Source organism: Phocoena phocoena, chromosome 1, assembly GCF_963924675.1.
Source record: "Phocoena phocoena chromosome 1, mPhoPho1.1, whole genome shotgun sequence".
NCBI classification, from domain to species: domain Eukaryota; kingdom Metazoa; phylum Chordata; class Mammalia; order Artiodactyla; family Phocoenidae; genus Phocoena; species Phocoena phocoena.
In genome coordinates this window covers 17,450,156-17,463,930 of record NC_089219.1, presented here as the reverse complement: position 1 = coordinate 17,463,930, position 13,775 = coordinate 17,450,156, and the positions used below count along the sequence as shown (strand labels likewise).

At 57.1% G+C, this 13,775-nt stretch overlaps 1 protein-coding gene across 1 annotated transcript in view; it reads right to left on the bottom strand.

Annotated features, from left to right (window-relative positions):
• Nucleotides 1-13,335, bottom strand: part of EPHA8 (EPH receptor A8) — a 34,083-nt gene extending 20,748 nt beyond the window's left edge. The window contains exons 1-3 of the mRNA XM_065881522.1: nucleotides 13,242-13,335; nucleotides 7,901-7,965; nucleotides 1,205-1,868 (exon numbers count right to left, since the gene is read on the bottom strand). Coding sequence (XP_065737594.1) covers nucleotides 1,205-1,868; nucleotides 7,901-7,965; nucleotides 13,242-13,335 — 823 coding nt within the window. The remainder of the gene's footprint in view (nucleotides 1-1,204; nucleotides 1,869-7,900; nucleotides 7,966-13,241) is intronic.
• Nucleotides 13,336-13,775: the final 440 nt, after the last annotated feature.

The following is a 13,775-nucleotide window of genomic DNA, read 5'->3' as shown; positions in this document are numbered from 1 at the left end:
GAAGGTTCCTCTAACTGTGGTCTCAGGGCCTGTGTAGTACCAGCAAAGGGCTCAGAGGATATTTCTAGTGTCTTTCAGGGCCCCGTCCCAGTTTTCACTGAGGCTGTCTGGGGACAGGCCCTAGTGTCTCTGATCCCTGCCCAGGAACATCTCCCCCCTCAGGAGAACCAATGGTCCCAGAAGCAGGCTTCACTGAGCTCTGAGTGCCATGTATCTAGTCCCTGGGGAGATCAAGGAAGGGCAACCAGGTGGAGACCACTAATAGCTGGGGCACCAGCTGTCTGTGCACACCAGCCCTCCCAGGGTTCCTGGGCTGTCAGGACGCCTAGCTGCACTGCCCCCACATCGGGGTCTGCTGGCCACACACACATGCACACAGCCCGGGCTCTGGATCCGGCTCCTCGTCTGTGACACAGGAACCCCAGCAGTACACTGTGGGAACAGGAGTTATTTCATGACCCAAGTGCTCCTGGCCGTCCCTTCCCCCACATCCCTAGATAAGCTCCCCCTGAACACAGGCAGGCTGTGACATGCCCACCCCAGACAGTCCTCCCGGGGTGCCCCTGCCCGCATAAGCTCACAATGGCCCTGTACACCACACATTCGCCCTGAGCCCTGATTCTAACCCACACCTCCTCCCGCCCAACAGGTTAGAAGTTTAGTGGTTCTGAGCCCAGACTCTGGAGCCAGACTTCTGGGTTCAAATCATAGCTCTGCCACTTCCTAGCTGTGTCACCTTGGGCAAGTTGCTTTGCCTCTCTGTGCTTCAGTGCCCTCGTGTTTAAAGCCAGCATAGCAGTAGTTCCTGTGTCACTGGATGGTTGTGGGGATTAAATGAGTTAATACGTGAAAAGTGCTTAGACCAATGCTGGACGTGTTAGGTCACGTCACTGTTCCCTAGCACAGGCATGTACCCGGTAGTGTTCCCAATCACACTGGTGCCCAGAGATGTACCTCTCTGGGTACATCATGACGCCCACGGAGGGTCCACCTGGTTGTGGTGTGTCTCCCACCCCACAGCACACACACAACACACACGTGGGTGGCCTGGTGACACAGGAACGCTGGAGGTCCACGCATCTTCCCAGGAGCTGTGTGCACCACCCAGGAGCTTGTTGACTGTGCCAAGCCTGCTCCCCGGCCCCCAGCATCCCTGCCCAGACTGAGCCCAGCTGCCGGCCCACCCGCACAGAGGCGCGCTCACCCACACAGGCATCCCGCCGCTCCTCGTAGCCCGCACTGCACACGCACTTGCCGATGGGCACCAGCCACTCGCCCTCGGCGCTGCAGTACATTTTGGGTGTGTCCCGCTCCTCGGAGTGCCGCACGCACTGGCCCCGCACCTCCACCAGTGAGGATGAGTCGGCCCCCGTCACCGCCTCCGAGAAGGCGGCCAGGTTGCGCACCATGGTGGGGCACTTCTTGTAGTAGATGCGGAGAGACAGGATGGCAAGGCAGGCACCGATGTCCTGGAAGGCCAGGTAGAAGCCACGCTTGCTGAGGGGGCCCACACCTCGCACCTCCGTGTTGAGCTTGAGGCGCCGCACACCCAGGTCGGCCCCGGTGAAGCTCTCGTCGGCCGCGATGGTATCGATTTTGAGGAACTGGCTCTCCTGTGTGCTGCCGCCCAGGTCACGGTCCGACTCCAGGTAGTAGAGGTTGAAGGTCTCCTTGCAGGTGCCTAGCACGCCGGGCATGCTGTTGCAGTCCCGCAGGGTGAACTTGATCTCGGCGTAGACGCGCCGGGCGCCGTCGCGGGGCACCCAGCTGGTGCGCAGCCAGTTGTTCTGGCTGGGGCTCATGACGTTGCACACCTGGTATGTGTGGATGGGCCGGAAGGACTCGTCCACCTCGTTGATGGAGTCCCACTGCGGGCAGAGAGAGCACAGCCAGCTGAAACAAGAGGCAGCACCTGGCCCTCTCTCACCACAAGCCACATGCACTGTGCTGGTGGCTTCCGGGGGAAGAAGATGGAATGTTCTCCAGCCTCAAGGAGCTGACCTTCCAGCGGACTGTCAACCAGATGCCATGCACCCTACAGAAGTGATCTCATAGAGTGTCACATCCTTCTGGGGAAGTGTTATTTGCTGCCTTTTCACAGATGAGGAACAGAGGGGCTCAGACATAGAGCCATGTGTCTGGGGTCACATAGCTAGTGAGTGATGGAGCTGGGACTGGAACTGATGCCAAAGCTACAAAGCTCTGACCTCATTTCTACACGGCTACTCCGTCACTCCCAGAGTGGGGTGACTTGCTTGGGGAAATCAGTGACCCCACTGGTCCAGCTTCCATATCAGCTGCCAGAAGGACCTTTCTAATGCATGAACCTGACTGTGTTGCACCCCCCGCCTCAAACCCTTCAGATGCAACCCCTGTATTGGTGCTTGTTGAGTGACTGTCTGATAGATGGACTCCCTCTGCCTTGCTGTGTGTGATGTTCCCTCTGCCCCCAACCTAAGGCTGGGGGCTCACGGGCTGGCCTGGATCCCACGCAAGGGGGACACCAGGATGTGGGAAAGTTGAGTATGATTGCTCCTGTGCCAGGTGCTGGCCAGGAATCACTGATTCAGTAATAAACCAGTGACCATCACTGACACTATCAACAGAGTGCAAAAGCAACCCACAGGATGGAAGAAAATATCTGCAAATCACGTATCTTAGATGGGATTAACATCCAGAATATGTAAGGAGCTCCTACAACTGAACGACAAAGAACCAAACAGACCTGTTAAAAAACGGGCAAAGGCCTTGAATAGACATTTATCTAAAGAAGATACACAAATGGCTAAATAGCACATGGAAAGATGCTCGACATCACTAAGCGTTAGGGAAATTCAAATCAAAACCACGATGAGATACCACTTCACACCCATTAGCTATTATCAAAACAACAGAAAATCACAAGTGTTGGTGAGGAACCCTGTGCATTGCTGGTGGGGATGTAAACTGGTGCAGTCACTGTGGAAAACACTATGGCAGTTGCTCAAAAAATTAAACATAGAATCACCATAAATTCCTCTTCTGCGTGTACACCCCAAAAGAAACAAAAGCAGGGGGCACTTCCTTGGTGGCCCAGTGGTAAAAGAATCTGCCTTCCAATGCAGTGGACGTGGGTTCGATCCCTGGTCAGGGAACTAAGATCCCACATGCCGCGGGGCAACTAAGCCCGTGCGCCACAACTACTGAGCTTGCATGCCTCAATGACAGCCTGCGCACCGCAACTACAGAGCCCACGCATTCTGGAACCCATGCGCCACAACTAGAGAGAGAAAACCTGCATGCCACAACTAGAGAAGCCTGCGCACTGCAACGAAGAGCCCTCGTGACGCAACTAAGACCCAAAAAATAAATAAAAATTTAAAAATATTTATTTATTTATAGGGACACAGACATTTGCACATCCACGTTCATAGCAGCCCGAAGGTGGAAACACGAATGTCTATCAGTGGATGAACTGATAAACAAAATGTGTCTATCCATACAATGGGATAGTATTCAGTCTTAAAAATGAATGAAATTCTGACACTTGCAACGACATGGAGGAACGCTGAGGACATTATGCAAAGTGAAATAAACCAGACACAAAAGGACAAATCCTGTATGCTTCCACTTATTTGAGGTACTTAAGTCAGATTCCTAGAGACAGAAAGTAGAGTGGTACTTGCCAAGGGCCAGGGGAAAGGGGGCATGGGAGTTACAGTTTAATGGGTACAGAGCTTCAGTCTAGGAAGATGAAAGACTTCTAGAGATGGATGGTGGTGATGGTCATATAACAACGTGAATGTACTTAATACCACTGAACTGTAGGCTTAAAAATGGTTAAGATGGTAAATTTTATGTTAAGTGTATTTTATCACAATTTTCTTTTTAAAAAAGAAAGAAATACACCAGAAATACTCCCTGCCCCCAAGCACCTCACATCCTCACAGAAAAGGTGTGGAGGGTGACACACCGAAGGGAGTGGGCACATAGGGTATGGCGAAACTTCCTGTAGGCTGAAGCAGGACCCTCCTTCAGGGATGGGAGGGACGAGCCCCAGCAGAAGCTGGGAGGTGTAAGTAATGTTCTGCAAGCCCAGTGTGGACACAGAAGCGTCGTACTGAAGACACAGTGTTGTGGAATGATCCGAAAGTCCAGAGGCCTGGGTTCTGGGCCTGGGTCAGTCTCTAAATGGCTGTGTGACGTTGGGCAAATTGCTGCTCCTCTCTGGGCCCCAGCTTCCTCGGCGGCAGAATGCTGATCAGCCAGGGGCAGTCACTGTTGGGCTGAGTTCAGTGGACTCCGGAGGAGGAGGGGGAGGGGCTGGTGGCCAAGGGCAGAGGGAGCGGCCAGGCTCTGGGTCCCTGTCCTGGCTCCACCAGAGATGTAGTGCCTTGATCTCTCTTGGGCCTCCATGTGTATTGTCCTTGAACTAGAGATCCTACTGCTTAAGCAGGGCATGGGGGAAGGGAGGAAGGAGGTGAAGACCACACCTCACGGGGCTCTGAGAGTCTGCGGGGTCCTGAGGTGTCCCACAAGCTCTAGAGTGAGGACTGTGGGCATCTCAAGTCTTTCCTGCCTGACGAAAGCCCCTCGGCCTGACTTCGTCTTGGCCAGTTATATATGCCAGTCCTCAGTGCCCTTATCTGTAAGAGGGGCTCAGAAAGGCCCCACTTCAGTGAGGCTTGAGAGGATGAAAGGAGGTGCCTACAAAGTGCTTAGCTTGGGCCTGGCACAGAAGGCACCCGAGGAACAGGACTGGCATGATGCGGAACGGGCAGCCTCTTCCCAGCCCACCTGTGCCTGCCTCTAGGGACCACTGGGGAAGCAGTCCAGGGCGTGCCCACCTCACCTGAAAGGCTGCGTGGCTCCTGCACGCCCCACTCCAAGAAGGGCCCGCACGCTGCACCCCGCTCTGCAGCTGGGGCTCTGGGCAGCACTGAGTCACATCTGGGGTTAAAGTCATTGTCACAATTAATGGAGCACCAAAGAGCCAGCCAGCTGCTCGCTGTCTGTTTCCTGCCAGGGACCTGGATAAATTAATCAGTTCAATCTCAGTCTGCTCCAGCCGCTCCACCAGTGCCAATGCCCTGGCTCAGCCCAGGGGCTGCTGCAGACACCCAGAGGGGCATAAATTCCTGGAGGGTGGGAAAGGGCGGAATCAGCCCTGTTCTCCACCTGGGGCACTCTCACCCCAGCCACCTCTCTGCCCCCTGGCACACTCCTCCTCCAACCCCCACCACCGCTCTGGAACTCTGTCCCCCTCCCGGAACAGAATGCAGCAAACCAGCTGTGCGTCCCTGGGTATATCACATTCCCTCTCTGAGCTTTGGGCTTCTCATGGGTCAAAGGGCATAGCTAATGCCTGCCCCTTTCATCTACTTCATCAAGCGAGACAATAAAAAGGAAAGTTCACGGGCTTCCCTGGTGGCGCAGTGGTTGAGAGTCCGCCTGCCGATGCAGGGGACACGGGTTCGTGCCCCGGTCCGGGAAGATTCCCACATGCCGCGGAGTGGCTGGGCCCGTGAGCCATAGCCGCTGAGCCTGTGGGTCCGGAGCCTGTGCTCCGCAACAGGAGAGGCCACAACAGTGAGAGGCCTGTGTACCGCAAAAAAAAAAAAAAAAGGAAAGTTCACGAATGGCTGTTAATTCACCGGTAAGGTGGAGCACCACCCAGTATGTGGAAGGAGGGGTCCAAAGAGAGGGGCGCAGCCTGGTTAAAAGCATGAGCTCTGGGGCCAGACTCTCCTGACCTCAGCAGAGATGCTTAACCTCTCGGAGCGTCTGGTTTCTTGCCAGTACGATTGTCCTTTTCCCACATCATCTCACAGATGAAAACTGCGTGGAACAGGTTCTGTGATCATCCCTGTGTTATAAACGAGGAGGTGGAGGCGAGGTAAAGCGACTGGCCTGAGTCACGCTGATTAGAGGTGGCACAGCACCAGCTCGTTCAGACCCAGCACCGCTGGCTTTAGGCCGTGTGGCCTGGCAGACAATCTGATAACTCTGTGATGCTGGAGACAGTCCTGGATGACCCTGCTACCCAGGGTGCGTAACAAACTCCAGAATCAGAAGGGTGGATGGAACCTCAAGGACCATCACTCTCCACCCAGCTGACACTTGTTAAACAAAGGATTCCCAGGCCCCTCCCCAGACCCACTGAATGTGGGCATCTGTGTGTTTCACCTGCCAGCCTGGCACAGGTTCAGGATCTAGAGTTTGGAAACCTTCCTTCCTCTCTGGGCAAGCCCAATCTCCAGGCCCCATAATGCTGGGAGGTGGTCCCTGGCCCAGTAGACAATGCAGCATTGGTTCCCACCCCTTCACAAGGTGGCACAAGGGACTCAACACAGGCTCCAGGCCCAGAGAGATCTGAGTTTGCGTCCATCACTTGGAACCTGTCTGATGGTGGCAAGTTTTTTCTCATTGCTCCGAGCCTCAGCTTCCTCATCTGTGCAATGGGGTGGCTGCACCCACTTGCAGGATTGGTGGTAGGGATGAAATGAGATAACGTCCATGAATTGTTAAGAGCTATGTGAATATAAGTTATTTGTTCTAACTCCTAAACGAAATGAGGTAACTCTGAGCCACTCTTGTTTTTTTTGCTTGTGCCACACAGCTTGCGGGATCTTAATTCCCCGACCAGGTATTGAACCTGTGCCCTCAGCAGTGAAAGTGCGGAGTCCTAACCACTGGACCGCCAGGGAATTCCCTGAGCCCCTCTTTACAGCACCCAGTAAACAAAAGAACCTTAGATCACCAACGTGATCGACCAAAACCCAAGTCTGGCCATATTCCTCACCCCCTGCTTAAAACCCTTCCAACTTCTTGTTACCCTAAAAACCAAGTCCTAAGCTCTGAGTGGGACAGAGGGACAGACATACCCAGAGCCAAGCCGGGGAGCCAGGCCCATTCCTTCCTAGCTGCTGGGTCTCAGGGGAGATGCTGACCCAGCCGACATCCAGGCAGTCACCTGCTCACAGGTCAGCCCCTGCCACTGGCAGAGCCGGTTCACCGTGCCAAAGCCCTTCCACACCCACGCTCACCCCGGGAGACAGCCACGTGGGACACACAAAAGAGTGCTTCACAGGGAGAGACTGAAGCCCTGGGGGGTAAAGGGACATCCCAGGACCCAGCCTTTGTCCTCAGGCAGAGAAGGGGGTCCTCTGGGCTCTCGGGGGCCCCTGGCCTGCCCCTCCAGCTCCCTGAAGCCTGGTGCAACAGGGCTGATGACAGCAGACTCAGCTTACTGATACCTGGGGACGAGACCCCCAGAGAGAGAGGAGTTGGGTTCATCCTGACCCCAGTCACAGGCCACAGAGAGCCCAGCTGACAATCTGACCCCAAAGTAAAGAAATATTCAAATACCAGCTCAGCATCATCATCACCATCAATATATTATTATTCCTCTGTCTCCAGAGGCATGGGGGCTGCCAGAGTGTTCACGAAAGACGTCCTGGGTGTACGATGCGTTTGTGTCTGTGGTGGGGATGCGCGTGCTTGTGTGTGTGCGTTTCTGAGCACGTTTGCAGGAGGAAATTTATTGAGATGTAACCATACCACACACTAATAACAAGGATAACGATTATACATTTAATGAGGGCGCACCGTGTGCCAGGCACAGTGCCAAGACCATGGAGGCCGGATGGGCCTGGCACACAGACATAAGCATCCCACATCCATGCCTCAGACTTGGAGAACTGGGAGGCGGCACTAGGGTCGGTTCTGGAATCCCAAAGACCTGCATGCACTAAATTTAAGAAATCAGCAGCTCTGTCTCTGACTGCTGTGTGTCCTTGGGTAAGTCCCTTCACCTCTCTGGGCCTCTGCTTCCTTTTGATCTGTCTGATGACAAGACTGTGAGTCACAGCCTCTCCCTACTCACAGAGGGACAGCACTGGCCCCACTGCCCATCACTTACCCCGTGAGCGGGATACGTGAGCCAGCCCCAGTCCCCATGGATGGTCGACGTGTCCAGCAAATTCACTGTAGAACAGGAAACAAGAGCACATCAGACCCCTGGGCCCCCGTTCCCCAGTCCCATAGGACCAGCCCAGCCTGGCCACACTGGTCTGCTCTCAGCCCAAACACGCCAGCTCCAGTCTCGGGGTCCTTTCTCACTTCCCCACCCTTCAAGCCTCAGTTCAAGTTCTTTCTCTTCCTTGAAGCCTTCTTCCACCATCACAGCCAAAACATAATCTTCTCACCTCCCAGAACACAAGCTGCCCCGAGTGCCAGGCTACCCTGGTTGGTGGTGCAGTGGGGTGGCTAGGAGCTGGGCTCAGCAGTGCAGCGGTCCTGGGTCAGAACCCCAGCTCTGTCAGTTAGACACTGTGTGTCCCTGAGCAAGTTTCCTCCCTTCCCCAAGCCCCCATTTCCTCCCCTAAAATGGGGTGACAGTGATGCCTGCCTTACAGGGGCTTGTGAAGATGACCTGACCCTGGGCCACTCATGGGACATGATGGCGTTCAAAAGCACCCACCGACGTTCACACTGTTAGGTCAAACCTCCCCCCAGAGGACTGGCCCCAGCTTTCCCATCACCAGTGTCCCCCAGTGGGTGCCTCGCACCAACAGGTCCTCTGTGCACACGGGACGTGGAGGGTCTTGGAGAAGGAAGAGCTCCCTCGTACGGAGCACCTGCTACGTGCTGGGCTCTGCTAGGGGAGCCTGAGATGCCTCATCTGTGGCCCGCACAACACGGCTGAAAGGTGTGTTCATTCTTATCTCCATTTTCCAGATGAAAACACTGAGGCTCGGTGAAGATCAGGAACGTGCCTGGAGCCCCACAGGTGTAGCTGCAGGGCTGGCATCCAGGGCACCACAGACAAGGCCACCAGCCCTGGTAGCTTGAGCCCAAGGAGCAGAACCTCTGGGCTGTCACTGTGGTGGGAAGGAGCGCTGGCCTGAAAGGCAAGTTTACTCTAAGCCAGACCCTCAAAGGGGACCCTGCAAAGTACCAACAACAGGGTGGAGAAAAGAGCCTGCCTTTGGAATCAGACATCACTGGGCTCATATCTCAATACAGCTACTTGGTAGCAGGTGACCTGCACTTCACCGAACCTCAATTTCCTCATCTGTAAAATGGGGATAATAATATGTAAGGGTGGGCGAGGGTAAACTGTAAAGCCTGGAGTCAATGCCTTACCAAAGCTGGTTCCTATTCCCTAAATCCTGGCCCTCCTGCCTCTCTCTTGGGACCTAGGAGCCATCCACTCACTTTAAGGTGATAAGGATGCACTAAACTGTGAAGAGCAGGGCTTGAATCTCAGCACTGTCTCTAACTGCTGTGTGTCTTTGGGTAAGTCCCTTCCCCTCTCTGGGCCCCTGCTTCCTTTGATCTAGCCGATGAAAGGGCTTTGGGCTCCAAGGTCCACAGCTTTCATTTCACTTTCTCTTCTATGTACCCCCTCTCCCAGCCAGCAACCAGGGGCTTCCAAACAACCCAATCTGCAGACTGCGGCAGGTCACAGAGGGTTCAAACGGGGCCCTCCTGGAACTTTCCCGAAGAAAGGCTGGGTGTCCTTCTGCCTGAGATTTGCAGAGCTCTGCGCCTGCCCCTCAAAGATGGAGACAAGTGTCCTCAGGAAATGTAGGAGTGAGGATGCACTTACTCGCTGATTTTCTTCCTCTTTCTCCTCTCACCCTCCCCACCTATTGTCAGGGGCCCCAGAGGCTGGCTGGAGAAACGACTTGCCAAACCAGGAAGGGGCCTCTGAGGTCCTCCCCTGGGTCCCCAGGGGCCAGGTGGGATCAGGGGATGGAGCCAGTGTCTGCAGAGGGATCTCCCTTCCCCGAGCCCAGCCGGCCTCATGCCAGGGGCACAGGCAGAGAAGCCTTCCCGCCTCCCTCCCTCCCTCCCTCCCTCCCTCCCTCCCTCTCAGGCAATGGAGAGAAAACTGGGTCAGGCAGCTCTCTCCTCCTGCTGGCTGGGGGGAGGGGGAGGGGGCCGCACTGCAGTTTCCCCCAGACCAGCAGGGCCCAGTTTGGGGAGAGGGTGGGGAAAGGGGACGTGTGGGCTCCCCCGCCCCACCCACATCCCAGCCCTTTGCCAGCATCACCCAGATACAGCTCAGACCTGCCCCTACCCAGGGGCAATGGGTGTCCCCCACTGGGACTTCTCCCCATGAACACCCTGACTCTAAAGGCAACTGCCTACAGACCCCACTTTTTAGACCCTTCCCTCCCCTCTGGAAATCCCCAACCACACCTGCGGCTGCTTCCTGATCAGTCAGCCAGGGGGCTCAGATAATCCAAAAATAAGTCAGAAGTGCATTCTATTGGATTCAGGAGGAGTTATAGGATTCCAGGGCTGCTTGCTCCAATTCCCTCCAGACCCTTCTCTGTCCATCCCCTCCCCTCCTCCCCCTCTGTCCCCTTCTTCCCTACCTCATGTCCCCTTCTGTGGGGGGAACACAGAGTGTCTCTCATGGGAAGCTCCAGGCCCACAGGAGGGCTCGTCAGGGCTGGGGAGAATTCCAGCGTTACGCCCATCCAGCTTGGGCCTGAACCCCCTTGGAGATTCCAACCCTTCTGCTCACCTGGGCTGGGCTCTCTCCTGCCTCTTGCACTGCTGGACTGCAGGTCTGTGTGACATCTGTGAAGTCAAGGACCCTCTCTGGGCCTGTCTCCCCACTTGTAAGTGGGAGGATTGGACCCATGGTCTCTTAGGGCCTTCAGTGAAGCAACCACTTAACCCCTCTGTGCCTCGTTTTCCTCAACAGCAAGATGTCTGTAGGCATCCTTCCTGGGCCTACTTGCCAGGCTGTTCTGGGGGATCAAACGGGTCCCTCTCCTGCTCTGAGAAGCACAGATAATTCCTAAGCCTCTCCTATTCGACTGTGGAAGGCATTATGCGATTTCTTTTCTTCTCCAGCACTGTCACCTTCCCCCATTCCATTTCACTGAGACTAATACCTAAATTGATTTACATTCCCTGAGGACGCAGTGCATGATGGCGAGGCTGGAGAGTTCGGGGTGGCCAGGGGATGTCAGCCAAGATGCGAATGCCTTGGAGATCACCCAAAAGTGGTGTATAATCCACACCACAGAGTGATAAGGGTTCGAGCCTGGTGGGGCTCAGGGGCATCTCTGCAGGTGTAGGACCATCCCCAGCACTGTGAGGGACCTGGCATATGGGCACTTGGGCAGCCTGGGGCACTGTCACCTTTGCAGGACCCCAGCTGGGAAAAGAGCCCCCTCCCTGAGTTCCAACAGTCTCCCTGGCCAATCCTGACTCTGCACCAGCCCAGGGACTCCTGGCTGTTCTACGTGGAACCCATGCCCCAGGTCTCCACCCGGGACTGTCAGACCTGCGTGGGTAACCCATGTCCAGCCATGGGTACCCTGCTGTGTTGATCAGATAGGTGTGGCCTGGCCCTTGGACAACGTCTCCCTCCTTCTCACCCTTCACAGACATCCCCCCTTCCTCTCCTTGAGACCTTGCCTCTTCCCCAACTGTCGCCCCTCCCTGGACACATCCTCTCTCCCAGGCTAATGGTCCGTCCTCTGCTCGGGAGCCTGGTCAAAGTCCCCTCCCCAGGGGCTCTGGGGTTTGCCAGTCTGGGATTCTGGAGGGTGCTGGCTCCTCGCTGGAGAAGAGAGTTGAAGCAAGGAGCTGGGGATGCACCACCCAATGCCCAGAGCCTTGATGTGGGCCCTTCAGAACCCTGCCGGGTGAAGAATCTGTCCCCTTCTCCCCACCCAGCCCTGGGAAAACTGTGTCCTCAGGCCACAGCTCCAAGAGCTTCCAGGTCCCTTGTGCACTCTTCCCCTCAGCTCCCTTGCTATGGTCCCTGCTCCCTGCATGGCCCCTGTTTCATTGGAGATTATGAGTTTATCCATGTCTCTGTGTGTTTATTCTGTGCACATGCATTTCTGTGGGCATGAATGCAAGTTTGAGGGTCTTTTTATATGTGTGGCGTCTGCCCATGGATGTGCATATTTTCATGTGCATGAATCTTTACATGTATATGTGTACACATGTGTACTGGCCGCATTTCCGTGCATCTGACTATGGCGTGGGGAGGGGGTTGTCCGTGCACATGAGTCTCTACAGGCCTGGGTCTAGGCGTGTGAATCCTAACGTGTGTTTGTTTGTGCATGTCTGGTTGTGGGTACGACTGCATCTCTGTGAGCCATTCGTGTGTGAGGGGGTGGATCTGTGGTATATCTGAGCGTGGATGAGGAACACTGGCTCTGGAGCTTCCTGGAATCTGGAAGTTCATCCTGCCAGGGTGAGAACACAGCTCTGGACCCAGGATGTCAGTCCCAGGATCCTGCACAGAGCACCAGGTCTAGCCTCCCTCTGGCAGAGCTGCAAAAGCAGAGGAGGTCCAGGGCAGGGGCTGGCGTGAGGAGCAGAACCCAGGGTGGCATCCTAGGCCGGACCTGGAGTGTCCAGCGGGGCTAAGATGTACGTGTATGTGCACGCGTGCACGCTTGCACATAGGTGTGTGGAGACCCAGACCCTTTTGGCTCCGACTGCTCAGCCCTCACGCCCATCCTGTGTCCCCTGAGTGACCAGACTGCCCCAGCCTTGACTCCGGAAGACCCAGCTCTCCAGGGCCTTTCCATCTGCAGCCCTCTCAGCCCCCTCCTCACTGGTTCCTTCTCCCCAGTGCCCACCAAAGCTGCCTCCCCTCCGGCTGTCACCCCCTGGCTGCTGTCCCTCGTTCTCCCCCAGTCCTCCAACCCTCCAGCCCGGCCCACTTCCAACACCCTCACTTGCTGCCGCTCATTCCCATCTTCCCCCAAACCCAGTCCTGTTCTCTGATCCTCGTTGCCCCGAACCTCATCCTGCGTCCTTGTGTCCCTCTGCTCTCTGTCCTCTGTCCCCACCCCTGTCCCCTGCCCTGTCTCCTCTCTGCCCTATACCTCTTCTCCTGTCTTCTGTCCCCCAGTCCTGTCTCCTCATCCCCAGTGTCCGAGCCTCAGTTCCCTGTCCCCCGCTCCGAATCCATCAGTCCTTGTCCTCCTGTCCCTGCCCCGGTGTCTCTGTCCCTCATCCTCAAGCCCTCCGGTCCCTCTCCCTCAGCCCTGTCCCCATCGCCATCGCTCTATCCCTTGACCCCAGGTCTCTCCCGCGGTGCCACGCCTGCCCCCCAGACACAGAGATCCCAGCTCCTTTGACATTCGGGGTCGAGGGAAAGGAAGTTGAGCCTCGCTCTGGTTGCGCGAGCCGCGCCCCCAGGCCCCTCGGCGCCCCCCGCCCCGCCCCGCCCCGCCGCCGCCGCCGCCGCCGCCGCCGCAGCCGCCGCTCACCTTCGCCGCGCGCCGCGGACACGCAGGTGGCAGCCGCCGCCGCGGCCGTGACGACCCAGAGCGCCGGGGGCAGGCGGCCCCGAGCGGGGGCCATGGCCGGGCCGGGCTGGCGGGGACGCCGCGCACCCTGGGCTCGGCCGCAGCGGCCCGCGCGTCGGCGCGCTCCCTGTTCACCCGCACACCCGGCTGCCGGGCGCACACACCGGCGCACAAGCCGACTCGCAGCGCACACGCGGGCACTCGCGCCCGCCGCCGCCGCCGCCCCGGGCGGGGGCCGGCCCGTCACGGCGCCGAGCCAATCAGCACCGAGGCGGGTGGGGGGGACACGGAGCCCGCACCGCGGACACCGACCCGTGGACACCGACCCGCGGACACCACAGACCGCCGCCCGTGCGCACGCTCGCCCTCGCCCGCCCGTACCTTCGGGGGCGGCGCGCGCCACTCGTCTGCACGTGGACTCAGCCACCGCGCACCCAGCCACGGTTCGGACGCCACGCGACATCGGGACCCACGGACCCACCCGGGGAGGCCCCG